At 32.4% G+C, this 17,810-nt stretch overlaps 4 protein-coding genes across 4 annotated transcripts in view; 2 read left to right on the top strand and 2 right to left on the bottom strand.

Annotated features, from left to right (window-relative positions):
• Nucleotides 1-967, top strand: part of LOC104265628 (uncharacterized protein KIAA0825 homolog) — a 4,858-nt gene extending 3,891 nt beyond the window's left edge. The window contains exon 2 of the mRNA XM_009860073.3: nt 709-967. Within this exon, the coding sequence (XP_009858375.3) occupies nt 709-926 (218 nt within the window). The 3' untranslated portion in view covers nt 927-967. The remainder of the gene's footprint in view (nt 1-708) is intronic.
• Nucleotides 968-1,607: 640 nt separating this feature from the next.
• On the top strand, nt 1,608-9,032 carry LOC100184203 (rab5 GDP/GTP exchange factor). The gene is made up of 10 exons (XM_002130747.5): nt 1,608-2,290; nt 2,629-2,861; nt 3,357-3,496; nt 4,471-4,640; nt 5,536-5,751; nt 6,344-6,446; nt 6,794-6,891; nt 7,381-7,545; nt 7,947-8,146; nt 8,481-9,032. The coding sequence occupies exons 1-10, from the start codon at nt 2,171-2,173 to the stop codon at nt 8,740-8,742; spliced, it is 1,707 nt and encodes a 568-aa protein (XP_002130783.1). The 5' UTR covers nt 1,608-2,170; the 3' UTR covers nt 8,743-9,032.
• Nucleotides 9,033-10,595: 1,563 nt separating this feature from the next.
• On the bottom strand, nt 10,596-14,018 carry LOC100181821 (cyclin-dependent kinase 9). Its single transcript, XM_002130968.4, has 7 exons — nt 13,760-14,018; nt 13,339-13,420; nt 12,795-12,901; nt 12,254-12,356; nt 11,914-12,044; nt 11,464-11,638; nt 10,596-11,229 (listed from the first exon to the last, which is right to left on the bottom strand). Exons 1-7 carry the CDS (start codon nt 13,852-13,854, stop codon nt 10,792-10,794), a joined length of 1,131 nt encoding a protein of 376 aa, XP_002131004.1. The 5' UTR covers nt 13,855-14,018; the 3' UTR covers nt 10,596-10,791.
• LOC101241978 (gamma-tubulin complex component 5-like) lies at nt 13,900-16,904 on the bottom strand. Its single transcript, XM_026834035.1, has one exon. It carries the CDS (start codon nt 16,830-16,832, stop codon nt 14,031-14,033), a length of 2,802 nt encoding a protein of 933 aa, XP_026689836.1. The 5' UTR covers nt 16,833-16,904; the 3' UTR covers nt 13,900-14,030.
• Between the last annotated feature and the right edge of the window lie 906 nt (nt 16,905-17,810).

The following is a 17,810-nucleotide window of genomic DNA, read 5'->3' as shown; positions in this document are numbered from 1 at the left end:
TCTTATATTTGCACCAATTAAAATTCACATAATGCGATTTACCTGCATTAAACTAATCATCAGAAACAAAAATTATACACAAACTACAGATCGTATGGAAGCGAATAAAACACGATTGTTTTCAACAATCTCGTTTGTGATGTAACGATCGTAAAGGTTTATTCTGACGTAAATAATCGTTACATTATCCAAGATAAACATGCGTAGAAACTTGCTAGTTGTGCCACTGGCTGTAACAGTTATAAATAATTTTTTAATTAAATATTTTTTGTATGAATTTTACATTTTGCAACAGTAGGAATTATGAAAAGCGAGACGCGTCTTTAACCGCAAACCACGTGTTCTGTATTATTTTGATTAGCGGCGCTTTTCGGCTGAATAGGAACGCATTCTCGTACGCCTTTCTCCTTGATGACGTCATAGGTACTCGGGCTCGGGCTCGTGCCGAGCTTTTCGTTAAAGCTCGGCGCTCGGCGAACCCGAGCTTTTTCAACTTCAGCACATCCCTAGTCGTTATAGCATGGGTGTTCTGAGTACATACATCATGTCATAGGATTGCCACGTATGTAACTTTTATGTGATTATTTTTTCTGATATAATAGAAGTTGCCTAGTTGCCACATATGTGACTTTAGAGTGAATATTTTTTTCTGATATATATATGTGTAATATATTATGATAAATTGTACTGAAAATATATTTGTTGCAGGTGATGAAACAGATCAAGCACCTCCTACTCTATTCACTGACATAAACCTGGATATGGATAAGATATCCCATCTTTCCCTACCCTCATGCCTACAACATAACTCCATGGACAAGATATCATATCTAGTAAGACATAGACCCGACATGCGAGAGAATGCTTATTTAAATGAGGAAGAAAGACATTGTGTTCAACTCATTAAAGAACACTTTAATATTTAAAACAATTATAGATAAACATTGAACTGTAGACTGACATAAAATAAAAAGTAATATATATAAAAAAAACTATATATGTATATATAGTAGGGTGGGAAAAAGGTGTTCTATCTTAACCCACCTTACTATATATCTCATTTTAAGATAGATAAATGCCAATTGACCTAGAAAGTAATACAACATATTGTGGGATAAGACTGAATTAAGTTCTTACCTTTGCTTTTGTTTTAAGCCTAATTTGATTTAAGTACTGTATTAAGCTTAGTAAACCAGTCCATTAATATTTACTTATCCTGTTTTTGTTCCGGTGCATATGTTTATATTTTTTTAAATAGTTCAAATGCTAAACGGATTTTGCATATTTTTTATTTTTTTTTAATAATTTTTGTTTACTTTTTATATATTTTTCTGTTGTTTTCTAATTCAGCCTATTCATATAAGACTTGACATGGTGCTATTATCAACCAATTCTTCATTTTTACCACAAAATATATATTTATAAATGTACAGCAAAAAATATGTTGTTTTTGTTTGTAACTCTTATTTCTTTTGTAATAACATTAGTTTCACTTTATAATTCTACTCAACCATACACTGTTAATGCTTATGAATGGAAATCAGAGTTTTAGTTAAATATATATATGTATATATATATTAATATATATATATATATATATATATACTTTTCATTACTCCTTTCATTAGTTTCATTCCACAAATCACCCACACACTGTTGATTCATTTTTATAAATCCAGATATTTTATGATAGGCATAAATATGCCTACGTAATGTCATGTGTTTAATAGTCATAGTTTGCCTCCAGGCTAAAATTTTTGATGCTAAGCTTTTACCATCATAGACTACAATCTTACAGTCCCCATTAGGTACAAGACTAACAGATGCATCACATGATACATATGGTTCTTCTTTTATTGATGCCAATGTTTTATAGGTTTTTTAATGTGGCTATAAACTTAAAGTATAATAGCCCCAAGCGACATGATCTAAATTTTTATACTTATTTTCCTGTATTTATATTTTATGCGCGTCTTTTGTCCAATACTAATTGATAGTACAACCAGTGTTTTTAAACGTTTGTTGGCTAGTTGAATTGTTGCTATATTTCGAAAACTTGGCTGAACATTTCAGTCTGTCATACCACATTAATCATTTGTCACAAAATAACTCTCATACCACTGTGCACTTTCAGAACTAGGTTATTTTTTTCTATAATGTTAATGTGCTAATGCAAAAAATAATGGAACGAAATGCAAGTCAAAGCAACTCTAGAAGGGGCATCCATGTTGATCAATCAGAATTAATGTGCAAGAATGGATGTGGATTTTACGGGAACTCACAATGGCAGGTGAGCCACTTTCTTTTTAAATACTTTCTGTTCAATCCTGGCTTTACCTATCTTGTTGTTGTAACTTAATATTTACCCACAGAGTTTTAAGTGAGCACGGGGTGTATGAAACAGAATACCGGTTTTATACTGAATGTGTTCGTTTATCTTAATTTTTTGTTGTTGTACAATGTTCACTTTTTTTTACTACGTACCAAATTTGGGAAATATAATATATATTGATTGACAGAAACTACTTGTTCAGTCTGAGTGCATTGTACAAACTATTAATACCGATCACAGTGTGCTACACCTTCCAAAAAAAATATTCATAAAATAATCAATGTTTTTATCCTCAGGGTTACTGTTCAAAATGTTGGCGTGACATTTACACACAAAACCAGCAAAAGTTGCAGCAGCAGATTGATCTGGATCATGAGTATGCAATGAAGTTACAAAAAGAGGAGGACAACCAACATCCTCCTCCAGAGTCCATCATCCCATCCTCCAATCCATCTCTTCCTCAAACTCCTGTCTCCCGTCATCCCGTTGTAAACCAATCTCCAGCTCCAAAGTTGGAAGCCTTAGACAGGTATAGAAACATCTTTGTAAATGATAAAAAGTTTCTGCAACCCACTGGAAAATGACCAAGGCCTGTGTGCCCCATATCGTATAAATCGGTGCAAGTGGATAGAAGAACACTTTCGTAAATAATAAGTCTATATGAACTCAAAAATTGTGATTAAAATGAAATGGGAAGGTTCGTTGATTAAAATGAAATGGGAAGGTTCGTTAAACAGGTAGGGGTTAATGTCACTTGCAAAGGGAACATGTTTATAACTCATAAATTTGGTGTGAAACGATCAGTGCAATAAATAACCCTAAAAGACTGGAGCAAATTTGGTGGCTGTATTTTTTTCCAACTTGCAGGACCAAAAAGAGTTCATTTGCATAGTTAATACCCATTTATTATCTAAGATTATTAATCAGAGTGTGTATGTATTAACTAAAAACAGTAATATTCATGCTAATGCAATTGCATTCATTCTCAAGGTATACACATATCTAACAATATCTTATTCCACAGTTCATTCAAGCAATTTGAAGACAAGCGAGTTCACACTAAAGGTTTCAGGGGACGAGGCTTCAAAAAGTTTTTTTCCCCTTCATCTGAACAAACAACCGTCTCACCATTGGTGGCTAAAACTAAATCACCTCCTACAAGAAGTAAGTCAATTAAAATAATGAGCAACAAGACAGAATCATTTTTCCTAAGCCCCATATTTAAAAAAATGATAACCTCTGCGTTTTTATATAATTGTTAAGAAATCTTTGAAATAATTCAACAATTCAAAACAATTTATATGGGCTATATTGAAAATTTAAAATTGCTCAAAACTTAAATTATGTTTAATTTGGACTGTATTTTTTTGTTCTTAAATTCATGAACTACGCCTATGGCATCGAAACTTAGCCAACTTTTTCATTATTTAGTGATGGACTATCAATTAACTGTAGCAGGAACTAATGGAGATAAATTAACAATTAATAATTGCACCACAATGTAACATTATCTACTTCCTATGTGTATATACATACGGGATGTAAAATTAAGCATTGCATGTGTTATTATATTAGTTAAATAGATTAAGGAACTGAAAGTACGATCACACAACATCATATGCTTAATGCAACATGAAGTGCAATCTGTATAATAACCTAAAGGTGCAACTGGGGATTTTATAGGGGAATTTTTAGGTTTTAGTTGATGTCCTTTATTGCTTTAGGGCCGGTTTAGTGTTGCAATATCAATTGGTATAAGCCATTTCATGAAGTAATTGATGTCATGAGTTTTTTGTTTCTTATAGTATGGTAACAAAGGTCAAATTATTTCAAATTTGTGTGAAACAAAATATGTCAAAAAGATAGTTGTTTATTACTTAAATATATAAACTGTTTTACATTTATAGTTCTGTAAATATTCTTTGTTAACTGCTAGATTGGGCGACAAAACAGAATGAAAACCTATTCCATCTCACCCCAACCTACAATTAACAACTCTCCTTTAGAGTCTTGAGGATACACTTCAATACTTTTTTAAATGTTTTTTTTACCTACCAAATGAGTAGATAAAAAAATAAAAACAAAAAGGGTCAACTTATCCCCAACCTACGATACATCTAATGAATCATATTATTTAGAATCCATTCAAAGTCCTTCAAGTTGGCTGTTTGCTGAACGTCAACAAAGTTTTGAAAGCAAGCGAGCTTCAAAAGACTTTGTGGACTTCATCGTTGCATTTCAAGAACCTGCAGCTAAAGATGTGCTCAAGAAATGCAAGGAATTTATGGATAAACTTGTTTCTAATAAGGTGCTATATATGGTAGAAATAATAGAGTAACTATTCGTCTGTCATCATATATGACAGTATAGTACTAGCAACTATAGGCATTTTCACAAATTAGACATTTTTTACAAACATTGTAAAACATAAAATGCAAAAATAACATCTAAAGATTTTATTTCTTTTTTTGTAAGAAGCTGTAGCTAAAATTTTGTGCATGAAAAAACAGTTTTCATAAGAATATGATATTGTTCTAATGTCAGATGCAAACGCAATAAAATTTAGTGATGCAGCTTTAAAGTAGAAGTTATTTTGAAGTGTTAAAATTTACTCAAAATTTTGCAAAAATTCTAGAATAGAGTGTTGAAGAAATGAACCAACTTTGATCTAAATCTCAGGTCCAATGGCATATCATGCTTTAGAATCTCACCCTTATAGTATAAAATAAAGAATCTCACCCTTATATACATAAAAGAAGAACGAATTTCACCCTTATAGAATAGAATAATATACAATTAGAAACTTGAAAGTTATAACATGGTACCTACAAAATACAGCTTACGACTTAATAAATTCGACTAAGTCGTTATGTTGCATAGACCTTTCCAATTTCTAACATTATAAATTGAAATATTCACCTTGTCTTTATGTCCGCTAACAAGCTTGATTGTCGACCTCTCGTTCCAATCCATGTACCACACGGTGGAGCTAGTGGTTCCCACAATCCCGATGTCGAGCGACTCGTCGAATGAACCAGAGATTATCTGAAAAAAATTTAAATATTTAAGACTAAATAAAAAAAACGGCTAATATTATATCCTATATAATTGTTATTTTTAAATTTCATTGGTTATTTAACATAAAACAAAAATTTAAGGCTGGTTGATTTACAAAATTTATAAAATCATAAATTATCTAACAGGAAAACAGCATAGATGAAAAATCTGACATGGTTCAAGATTTTTACCAAGTGATGGCTGAACGACTGATGTCTCATCCTAACTTCAAGAGTTACACTTATGAGGAAGATAGAAACAAAATTATGGACAATATCGAGAAGTTTATTATGACACGAATTTACAGAGATGTATTTTGTAATGATCAAACAGATGATGAAATTGAAGATTTAAAAGTTCAGGTTGGTTTGTTAACATTTGATATCAATGTTATCATATATGTAAATGTGCAATTAAATTATACATAGTAGGGTGGGGGAAGATGGGACACTTTTAGCACATAATATTCAAATATCACGATCTTTGAATATACCTGAGACCAGAAAACTGGTAAAGAAGGTGTCCTATCTTTCCCCACCCTACTATATCATAAATATACTTGATGTTACCATACCAGAAAATACATTATGTGTATATTTATGTATATGCTGTTGCAGCAAATGCATTATAAGTCCGAAAGAGATTGTTTACAAACAATTACCAAAAATATATTTCAGTTTTTCGATATGTATGCGTTTAATACCGATACAACAGTAGAAATTAGTGGTAAACTGGTAGCCTAAGTAGTAAGTAACTATTATGGTATTAATTGGAATATTGGATATGTACGTTTTAAACAGTCTTAAATCTAAATGTACTCAAAAAAGTTTTTTTTAATTAAAACTACATTGTAATCATTAATACTCACAACACAGTAATGGTGCTGGGTGACACAAACACCCATTTTTCTGTAATTAAAGTTTTACAAACTAAGCTTATATGACATAATTACAGACACGAATTCGAAACCTGCACTGGATAACAGCAGCTATGCTCGATGCTAATGTTGATACAAGCAAACCATTTGTGTCTGAGTGTGCTGACAAAGCTATCACTGGTAAGCAGGATCTATATTGGGTAGTAAGATAAATATTCATGCTGAGACTTCTAGAATACACAACAAAAGTCTATTAGGATAGTAAGCAAAATAATAGTTAATGCTGAGATAAACATTCTAAAATATACACCACTTATATGCTGATTTGTTCGTTTACATTGGTGCCATGGTTATAATATCTGTATATTGCATATGTATATATATATACATAGTGTTGAGGGAACATGGGACATCTTACGCACATAATATCCTAATTTTGTTTTAAACAATTAACAACGTTCTATGGGAAATAAGCCTATGGGATAAGTCTTCATCATAAATAAACAAAGTGTTTCTTATTTCCACAGCCATTATTGAAATGGATTCAAAGCGAGCTCCACAAGATAAGTTGACGTGCGTTACACGATGTAGTAAAAGTGTTTTTGAAGCTATCCGACATTCAAAGGTGATAATGCAATATATTATACTGTATTAGGAATTTGAAAATGCATGTTTTATATATGTAACTTTATACATAAATGCAAGTTTTTGAAAAATAAGAAAAATATGTTATGCTGTATTTACATTTAGAAAGTGCATGTTTGTATCTTTTACAAAATTGTCCTTTAAATTCTTGTTCTTTTTTTACCCAAACCAGGTTTGGTTTTTAACTTAGCCAAAGCTAAATTTAAATTTAGCAATAAATTTTAATTTGTTCACATTAGTCACTAGTGTATAAGAATATGCTATGTAGTGGCTTTCACAACTGCGAAAAATCTCCCCTAAACTAATACCACCTAACATCTATTATTTATTCTCATGCAGTGGCGCAGCCAGGGGGTTACGGGGGTCGCAACCCTCTTTTTAAATAAAAAAATATATAAAAAAAATAAATAAACCCCCCCCCCCCCTATTTATTTTGTGGCTGCCATTGTTTTCATGTAACTTCTTTCAGCCTGACGACACACCGGCAAGTGCAGATGATTATCTTCCAGCACTCATCTACATAATATTGAAAGCCAATCCTCCATTATTAAAATCTAATATCCGATATATCACCCGATTCTCCAACCCCATCCATATTATGTCTGGTGAGGATGCTTACTACTTTACTAACTTGGTAAGTGGAATCATTTTTTTCTCATTATTTAGAAAATAAAATGTTTTTTCTCTTTTTTAAGAAAAAAATGATAAAAAAATGATATGTTGATTTACTTCAAATCGGCTATAAAAAGCAATTATTTTATTAAGTGGTAATCAGCATATGTTATCATAGCATTTCGTATGGTAGTTCTACTCCCAGTGTGTGAAAGTGTAAACACGCTGCTATGCGTGCAGTTGCCATACTAAATCGATGTCAAAAAAACTGTTTTGTGAGAAAACGAGTAAATTTTTTTGGAGAAAACAAGGAATTCTTCCAGAAAACTATATGAACTATAATATAATATATATACATACTATTATACATGTCATATATATTATTTTACAAAAATCTAATATATGTTGGTTTTTTTATTCTAGTGTTGTGCTGTGAGTTTCATTGAAAACGAGGAGACGGGTTTAAACGCTTCAAGTTTGTCTTTGACTGAGATTGAGTTCGGTGCTTACATGAGAGGAGAGATGCCGACAAGTGAGAAAAGTGAATTAAAAGAGAGAGAGTTATGTGCGGGGTTGCAACTCATGTATAAGAACCTTAATGATCTTGCATCTCTTCATGAAAGGTTTGGTTTTAATGATATATATAAGCTATTGGTGAAGTGTAAACTATAATGTCCGAAGCCGTGAAAAAGTGTTTAGGGGGCCCGCCTCTAACCCAGAGGTAATGGGTTCAAGGGTTGTCTCTGCTACCATTGTGGGCGAATGTGTTCTTGAGCAATACACTTAACAGCAATTGCTCCAAAATAACAATATTGGATGAATGTAATTTATGTATCATCGCATCTCCGGACAACACCAGATGTTTTTAGATGGGTGTTCTTTCTGTGTTACCTGAATAAATTAATGTGTCATTTTACATTTATTTTTACTTTATTTAGAGTTTTTTATTATTCGCAGAACTGATAGATTATTTGACGAAGCTATGCAAATGAAGAAAGGAATACAGCGACACTCACTACACGTAAAAGAACAGGTTGAGAAGATGCTTTCAGAAACGACTCCTTTACCAGAAGCAGCTTCTACTAATGGACCACCAAATTATTCTCATGATGAAACCGCAATTGATATTCGGTCTCGGTCATCCTCTGCTTTAGATGAAGATTTATTTGATGCAGGTTTATTACCTCCTCCACTACTGCCCACTGTAGCACATAGATAGTTTTCCAATATAACGCTGTTTCTTCTATACTTTGTGGTGCACACTTTGCAATACTAATTCCATGTGCATTTTTCGAAACTTTGAAAAAATAAAAATTTGTTGTTCTACATTACTGCATTAGTTTATAGTACAACATGCATTACACTTATAGTTTTGTATAGAAAAAAGTTTGGCACATTATTGTTTTGTTTCGAATATATTTTTCCAAATACTTACTGCTCCCTAAATACTATCCTATTATTCCTATTATTATTTTTGATTTCAAATCGAAATAAAGAAACATAAAATGAAATACCTGAGTTTTGGAAGATGTGAATTTAAAAAATTTGAAAATAAACAGATCAAGTGTCTTAGAAATTACCCACAGAACAAGGGTGTAATTTTTTGTCTGTAATAAATATTTTTGTCTCAACTGTAATTAGTAAAGTAGTAAGCACCCTCACTGTCTGGGAGTTTCAAAGGACCGGTGTTAGTGAGATATTTGTCCAATTTTTTTCCATGTTCTGTGCAGGTTTTGTTCAAATTTTTTATTTTTTTTACATGTTTTGTCAAATTTTTCTGGTCCAATTTTGTTTCATGTGTCCATGTTTTGTCTATGTTCTGTGCAGGTTTGTCCAAATTTTTTTACATGTTTTATTCAAATGTCTAATCTTGTGTTTATTGTCTAATCTTTTTTCATGTTTTGTCTATTTTTTCCCATGTATTATTAATGTTTTTTCCATGTTTTGTCCATATTTTTAGTCCAATTTTTTTTTCATGTATTGTTAATAATTTGGCTAAACTTTTGGTCCAAATTTTTTTTATGTAAAAAAAAATTAAAAATCCGATCATAAGTCAGGTCTGGTTTAATTTTTGTTCCATGTATTGTCCATGTTCTGTGCAGGTTTGTCCATTTTTTTATTTTTTTTTCATTTTTTGTCTAATTTTTTTTCAAGTTTTGTCTAATTTTTTCCCATGTATTGTTAATAATTTGTCCAAATTTTTTATCTAATTTTTTATGTTTTGTCCAAAAATTTTATCTAATCTTTTTTCCATGTTTTGTCTAATCATTTCCATGTATTATCAATGTTTTTTCCATGTTTTGTCAAAATTTTTTGTTTAATTTTTTCCATATACTGTCCATGTTTTTTATCCATGTTTTAACCATTTTGTCTAAAATTTTTGTCTAAATTTTTTTCGTGTTTTTTTTATCAGTTTTTCCCCATGCCAAACTGTGCACAAGAAAATCACATGGTAACTAGGTTGTTACAAGAAAAGAATTTCTTCTGAAAAAAAATATTAAAAATTAATAAAGCAAAAAAAATTAAAATGCAATTATAAGCTGGGTCTGGTCCAATTTTTTTCTATGTATTGTCCATGTTCTGTGCATGTTTTGATCAATGTTTTTATCTAATTTTTTATACTTTGTCCAAAAATTCTATCTAATCTTTTTCATGTATTATTAATGTTTTTTTTCCATGTTTTGACCATTTTGTCCCAAATTTTTGTCTATTTTTTCCCCATGTTTTTTTTATCAGTGTTTACCCATGCTAAACTGTGCACAAGAAAATCACATGGTAACCAGTTTTACCTGCCATACAAGGATTACTAAGTTACAGCGATTTATTTAACTGTTTTTAATTAACTGTTTGAGTGTTGCTAGTTACGAACCCTACCCACTGAACGCAAAGTCTACTCTAAAAATAATTTCTAAACTGTACGCCAATCTTCAATTTTAACTTGCAACTGATTTAAACTGAAGGTATCTTGCCTGTCATATGTTTGCTACTTAAAATTTAATTTCTGTTTAAAATAATAAATACCTTACTTTTGTTTCCATACTTGGCCACACGCAAACTTTCCAATTCCCCAATAGTTTCTGGTTTGTTTTAATTCAACATTAACAACTCAATGCAAGTTTACCATGTTTATTGCCCATCATTTGAGTCAGTGTCGGTGAAATAAAAAAATTGTTTAATTTCACCAACACATAACAAATGATAATGACTGTTACAAGAAAAAATTTCTCCCGAAAATAACAAATTAAAAAATCAATAAAGCAAAATAAAATTAAAAAATTCGATCGTAAGCTGGGTCTGTTGGTTGCTGTCGAGCGGCTTGGGCAGGAGGGTTCCTGTAGTGTGGGTGAGCGGCTGATGTAGTTGGTTTTCTTGGCGGGGCAAGATATTCAAACATGGATGTTTTGTGTTGAGACAACATATTGGTAAGGTCGCATGGGAGAGGTTCGGTCCAAAAGAAATCATGATTGAGTGCTTCGTCAGAATCGATTCGATGTTTCGGGTCTAAACTTAATAATTTATCAATTAAATCGAGCGCGTACTGGTCTCGTACATAGGCCTTCAATCTTTCTTTCACTCTTCGTTTTTGACCAGTAGGAAGTTCCATCTTAGTGAATAAATCATATTTTTCTACTCCAGGCCACACTTGCTTGGTGATAGAACCACAAAGTTGACTGATTAAAGTTAACTGCTGCTGCTCTGTGTGTCCCTGGAATAAAAGAAAGTTAAAACATAATTCTGTAACAGACTTACATAAGTAAAACATTAGGCTTAAGTATATGAAAAAATATTTTTAAAAAATCCCTAACAATAAAAAAAACAAAATATAAAATAAAATAAAACATATCATCAATGTAACTTTTGTTGAACTAATGGACATATATAAATAACAAACCTGCATAAAAACAAACATCAAAAACGGAATAAAACATGAAAAAGTAACCTGCATAATTGGACTCCTAGTCCACATTTCTGTCATAATACAACCTGCCCCCCATAAGTCTATGGGTGGCCCATAATCACGGTCGCCTAGCAACAGCTCCGGTGGTCGATACCATAACGTTACGACACGATTCGTATAACGATTTGCCTGACCAGTTTTCGTGTAACTAAAAGCCCTGAAAAAATATTGTTCGTTAATTCGATTTCTAAAATTATTTTTTTTTACTATTTGTATGACCTTAAATTCATTGGTTGTAGACGCTAATACTAATTTCTGGTTATGATATATATATAAAACTAACATATTTTAAGAAATCCAAATTATTTGCACGTAAAATTTTACAAAAAAATAATAACACAGTAGCTATAGCAAAAATATTTGTTCATATTTTTACCAAATCTAAAATATAAAACCTTCAAACTTAAATAAAAACATTAGCAAAGTATTTACCTGGCTAACCCAAAGTCAGCCAACTTAAGAACTCCATTTTTGGTGATAAGAATATTGGCAGCTTTCATGTCTCGATGAAGTATCTTGTTTCGATGAATGTAAAATAATCCCTCCAATAATTGGAGCATTGTCTGCGTTATAAATAGTATTTGATTCTATTAATCAACAACAATAAAATAAAAATAGTATGAAAAAGAATTTATAAAAAAAACAGTATAAAAAATTAAATAAAGTTTTACAACAAAAACTATTGAATATATTTTGTTTTTGCGGTAATTGAAGTATAGTAATCCAGAAAAAAACAGGTTAATATCAAGCCTTAAACAGAACACAACCAAACCTTTTTAATTTCCCCCAGTGTAAATTTCACCGTAGCATTACTCAGCAAACCAGCCAAGTCATGAGCACAGAATTCAAATACTAGGTAGATGGATCCTTTTGATCTAAATATAAATGTTTTGTTCAAATAATTGATACCAACACTAATCTTGGGGTGTAGTCAGACGGATAACTGTGGTCACTAATGGGTTGCCCAACTTGTAAGCCATTCACAAACAGAAGAAAAAAAAACCAAAAAGTTTTAGACAGAATAACTAACAATGGACATGAGGTGTATGAAACAGAACACCTGTGTTAAAACCACTGTCCTTGCCCCTCCATGCAACGGTAAATACATTTCGCTCATTCATTCAATATTGTAGGTATTTTAGACTATTTTGGTCAAATTTTGCTAAGCTTCACAAAACAACAAATGCTAGTCAACAATGAATCATTGCTCTGTTTTGTGGCAATTAATAATACTTCTGGCACATTTAAATAAGCCAATTTAAAATCCTGGTAACAGTTTGAAATACCCTGCAGTCCTGCACTAAATTACAAACCTGTTATATTGTGTAGGTTTAGTGCGACATATTTCGATAAGGTCAACCACATTCTCGTGTTTAAGAAGTTGAAGAATCTTTATTTCACGTAACGCAGTGATGGGAAACTAAAATGAAAACACAAAACCAACTATTGTAACAAATTAAATTTTGAAAAAAATTGTTTAACAATAACATAACAGTTTTGCAACTTGTGACCTGTGGACAATATATTGAAACAGACCGGTACCTAGTCACCCCTTCCACTTTATCCAATCTAATGGCTTTGTTATACTTTGTTTAGGAGTGAAATGGTTAGGTGCAACTTGTAAAAATTATAAAAAAAAACATTGTTTTATGCATCTATTAGTCATTTGCTTTTTCCAACTGTTTCCAAAGTCTAACAGAGAAATTTGATTGTTTACAAGTGGATGGCTGCATACGTATTTATGAAATACCCTGGCCTACAGCTAGAGTATTGCTATGATATCCTTAAAAAAAGTGATAACAATACCGTTAATACAGCTTTAATAGATTGGGTAATTTATACACAACAAATTCTTACCCCTTCCTTTTCATTCTCCATGATTACTTTCTTCAGTGCAACAAGACGATCAGTTTTTCTATCTCTTGCTTTAAACACCTCACTAAAAAGTTAAAAGAAACTGGTCAAAAGTTAAAAGAAAGTAAAATACTAATGAAGTGATGTGCTGGATAAGGTGGGTACTGATACAAAAAGAGAAATAAAAATTTCCAATATAGTGGTTACCAAAATGTATATTTTGAGTTCAAAATTAAAGGTACCTCATTCATGGTAATAATAACAATAATAAATTGTTATATGGAACTAATAAGAAATTGTTATAACCTTAATATTGCTGTGCTACAATCAAGTGTTATAGTCATTCTCTCATAGAAATTTTGCTTAAAAATATGGACAAATTTTGCTTACTACTACTAAATTTATTATAACTTACTTTACTTACCCAAAAGTTCCTTGTCCAATTTTGGTTATTCTTTCATATTTTAAAACATCTTGACAGAAGGGAAAGTCCATGTTGGGATCCAATCCCTTTGCCATTGTTTTTGAAAAGATTCTTATTATAACTGGATGACTTAAAGTATCTACCAAAATAAACAGTTGTAGGAAAAAAAAATTATAAGCTATCCCTGGCTAAACAGCACTTTTATGGTTCGTCAAAAATCAACATAAATCAGAAGAAACCAAAATTTTACAAAAAAAAAGACACTAAGTATTTATAGAATTGAGTAAGCAAGTGCATTAAGTCTAGGTATGGAGCCACGGTTTGCTATGGTTCTTAAAATACGACCAAGAAACACACTACATTCATTAAAGTCAGATTCATGTTTTGATATTAAATCAAAACTAACATTATCAACACCCAATGACCATAACATGTGAAATGTTATCGAAAAAGTGAGGATTTTTTTCATTGTGCCTTGGACCAGTTTTTCTGCTTGTGTTGTTTCGTCAATCAGACAGTGCAGACAAACGCGTGACAAAAATCGCTCATGCGCAGCAATGATGTCATCAAGCGACTGAGCTTCTTCCATGGCGATAAGGAAGACATGCTTCTCGGACTGGATAACACTAGTCATGATGTAGCTGTACCACTGCTGTAGGAGGTGTAACATTTTATGCCGAAGCAGTGACAATCGGTGACATTTAATATTCGATTCCGTTGAAATTTTTTCTTCATTTTCATAAATCGTACAAAAGTTTAGCTGTTCAAGGCAAAACACTGCACGTTTTATTCGCATCAGATAACTAAACAGTCTTTTGTAAGTCATCATACTTTGCTCAGTAATAACAATGTTCACCGGCCATTCTACAGGGCATTGAAGTTCAATAAAGTCAGTTGCATGTATTAACTGGTGTATTCCTGGGACAACTTTCTTTTTCATACCAAGCAGTCCAGTATTCTGTTCCTGGCCATCCATATTCATACTCACAAACACTCCAGGTGACTGAGAGCATCTAATGGCCATGGCTTCTTGCAGAATAATATTAAAACTGACAGGGTCGTCGTTTAAAGTGGTCTGGTGCTGAAGCAGCTTGAATATTTCAGTGGCAAATACATGCATAACATCACCCCATCCCATTAGGTAGAAGTTATGAAACACCTCAAGTGAAGTAGAAAGACCAAACCTTGTTTTAAACACCTCTAGCAACATTGAGCTGGCATGTTCGCATTTTTCTTGCACCAAAGGTGAAATACTTTCTTTAATCAAAACTGGGATTGGAGATTTTAAAACAAAGCCCTGATAATATTTGCTGCTATTTTCCTTTCTCACAGTAAAACAATCAGTGCTAAAGAGAAGCTTAAGGCTGTTTTTGAATATTTCATTCTCAGTTTGCTCATTCGATAAAGACTTCATCTTTTGCTCCTTGGGGTTGACTTGGTTATAATTTCCTCCAAACACCAACGACAGAAACTTGTTTTCAAATTGCTCGAACAACTTCTGCCTTGAAGGTTGATGCAGATTAATTTTACCGTTCACACCGATTTCTCTGTTCAACATATTTAGCGTCTGAATAATTTCCATTGACTTGCCACCTATAACTATCATGCCCAACACACTGTCCAACCATGGCAGTGAAGTTGAAATAGACTGAACAGCAGGTAACACAGCGTTCTTCCAGAACTTTGCATTCCTGCAATCAGAAAAGCTCTCCGCATGGCACAACAGCCATTCATTATAGCGATCATTTAAAGTTCCAGATGAGATCCATCCGTCACAAATATCCAGATAAGGTTTAATAGATTGCAGCCAAAGCTTCAACACAACATGCAGGCATGTTCTGCCTTGATCGGCACCTGTATTATTAACCATAGACTCAGTTATAACAGCAGAGTAAAGTGTGCTTAGCAAGCGTGAAGCTTTCACTGCATTGGTGTCTGTTGCTTGGTCCATTTTCAAAGAGCTATCATAGATTTCTCTTAAAAGAGAAATCACTTGGAAATGAAACTGCAAAGACTTGGAAATGTCGCAAATCAGAAATATCTCCTCCTGGCTCTTAACCTTGCTTTCAAGAGCGAGTAAATCAGAATCAAACCACTGAATATAACTTCGCAAAGATGCAGCAAAAGCTTGGTAAGTTAGGCACACTTGTGCTTCAACTGAATTTAGGAACAACCTTATTAACTTTAATGAGTTTGCATGTTCTACAAAAATTTCCAAGGAGTTTTTAACACTGGTCTTAGTAATATGTGTTAAGTCACCACAGTCTGATATGGAGTAGAAACCTTCTTTATACTGAAATATAAATAAGTTATCATGACCAGAGAGAAGCCAGATGATCTCACGTAACACATGCATCTCTTTTAATTGGTCACTGTTAGTTACAGCTTTATAACTTTTTAAAGAACAAAGTCGTTCAAAATCTTTAGGAACCTCATATTCCTGTTTGTTAATGTTCCAATATGGAGTAACTGCTGTAGGAAGATTGATTTCTTGAGTTTTTGTCTCATGTTTAGGACAAATGACTTTTAAAACCGGATTGATATTTACCCCTGACAATGACTTTCTTTCTGCTTCGTCGGGACGAAAATCTTCAGGATCAGATTCTTCAGATGAAGAGGACCAAGTTGGTTGATCCTCTCCTTCCAAGAGAAACTCACCCCAGTTAAAAGAGTCCTGCTCTTCTTGGAGGATTTTTCTCTTTGGTTTTACATACACTTTATCAATAGGGTGATGAGACAGATGTAATATGATAGAGAGTAAACTAAAGTGAACCTGGCTTTTTGCCAAGCTGTTCTCTGTGATATCATTATTTACAAACTGAAGAAACATTTCTCCTAACCTTTGTGCCTTTTGTGGTTGAGAATATATCATGAACTTGTCTTGTAGGCCAGATATTTGGCGTTCAATTTTGTGTCCATCTGCTTCAAGAAACCTGTGGTATTTTATATTGGACATCGAGTATTCCAGGCAAGATTCATAATTCTCACTTCCAACAGGAAATCTTGTCAAACAAGATACTAAATCGGCAGTCAACTGCTGTAAAGCTTGGTGATATTTCGGATTCTTTGCCATAGTAGTAATCTTTTGGTTCACTATTTTGACATGACCTAAACAGAATTTAGTGGTAATGTAAGCTTTAACACTAATAATTCACTGAAATATAGTTTCATTATACGAACTTTAGACCGCGACAAAATACACATATACATCATTACGGATTGTGAACCTGCGAACATATTGTTTAAATCTCCTAACAAACTGGATGCAAAGCATCGATAAAAAAAAAACACGTAAATTGCTAAATCTACAAAATACGTATTATGAATATACTTAAAACAACTTTGATTTTACACAAACTTTCTCCCGATTCTAACATATATAAAAACAACGCTGTTATTTGGAAAGAGAGTAAAGTTTCGTTGATCCACCCCTAAAACTTTCCCAACTAAGATTTCTATTATAATCTGCGAGCCGAATCGTTGTTGGAGCCAATTTTGAAATTCGTAAAGAAAGTTTTCGTAACAACAAGTCAGTTTAATTAAATTTGTTCCACGTTTATTTACTATACCAAGCTTTTTTATTTTTATAGAATTTTTCATACTAATTCCTTTTTATGTTGCAGAAAGATGACTAGTTGCAAAGCTCCGTTACAGGTGTTGGAAAATTCTGATAACACGACAGTCCACGAATACGGAAAACCAATTTTGAAAAGCTTAAAACCTTGTACTGTACAGAAAACTGGCTGTAATCAAAAATGGGTTAGTAAAAAGTAAATTATTTTATTTAGTAAAGTTTTTAGTTAATCCGCCATTATGGAAGTGTAGTAATAATACATATCAAAATTGACACCTTATTCTTATTTACAGATATCTCCAGACAAGCACTTAACCAGCGACCCCAATCAGCAAGATTCAAAGAAATCCACTAGAAGTTGTAAAGTGAAAAACTTGAAATCTGCTGAAAACTCAAAACCCAACAAAACACCAGCAGTAAACTGTTTGGTGAAAAACACTCAACCAAAAGTTGACGAAGACAAAGAAAATGTCCCAC

This window comes from Ciona intestinalis, chromosome 4 (assembly GCF_000224145.3).
Source record: "Ciona intestinalis chromosome 4, KH, whole genome shotgun sequence".
NCBI classification, from domain to species: Eukaryota; Metazoa; Chordata; class Ascidiacea; order Phlebobranchia; family Cionidae; genus Ciona; species Ciona intestinalis.
This window is presented reverse-complemented; position numbering and strand designations above follow the sequence as displayed.

What these genes read in the sequence shown, in the direction of transcription:
- LOC100184203 (XM_002130747.5), top strand. Translation starts at nt 2,171, where the DNA reads ATGCAAAAAATAATGGAACGAAATGCAAGTCAAAGCAACTCTAGAAGG. An exon ending in AAGTTGGAAGCCTTAGACAG is followed by an intron (nt 2,862 to 3,356) that starts GTATAGAAACAT and finishes CTTATTCCACAG; the next exon opens with TTCATTCAAGCAATTTGAAG. An exon ending in TAAATCACCTCCTACAAGAA is followed by an intron (nt 3,497 to 4,470) that starts GTAAGTCAATTA and finishes CATATTATTTAG; the next exon opens with AATCCATTCAAAGTCCTTCA.
- LOC100181821 (XM_002130968.4), bottom strand. Translation starts at nt 13,854, where the DNA reads ATGGCAAAGGGATTGGATCCCAACATGGACTTTCCCTTCTGTCAAGAT. An exon ending in TGGAGAATGAAAAGGAAGGG is followed by an intron (nt 12,902 to 13,338) that starts GTAAGAATTTGT and finishes TTTTCATTTTAG; the next exon opens with TTTCCCATCACTGCGTTACG. An exon ending in CACTGGGGGAAATTAAAAAG is followed by an intron (nt 12,045 to 12,253) that starts GTTTGGTTGTGT and finishes TTTATAACGCAG; the next exon opens with ACAATGCTCCAATTATTGGA.
- LOC101241978 (XM_026834035.1), bottom strand. Translation starts at nt 16,832, where the DNA reads ATGGCAAAGAATCCGAAATATCACCAAGCTTTACAGCAGTTGACTGCC.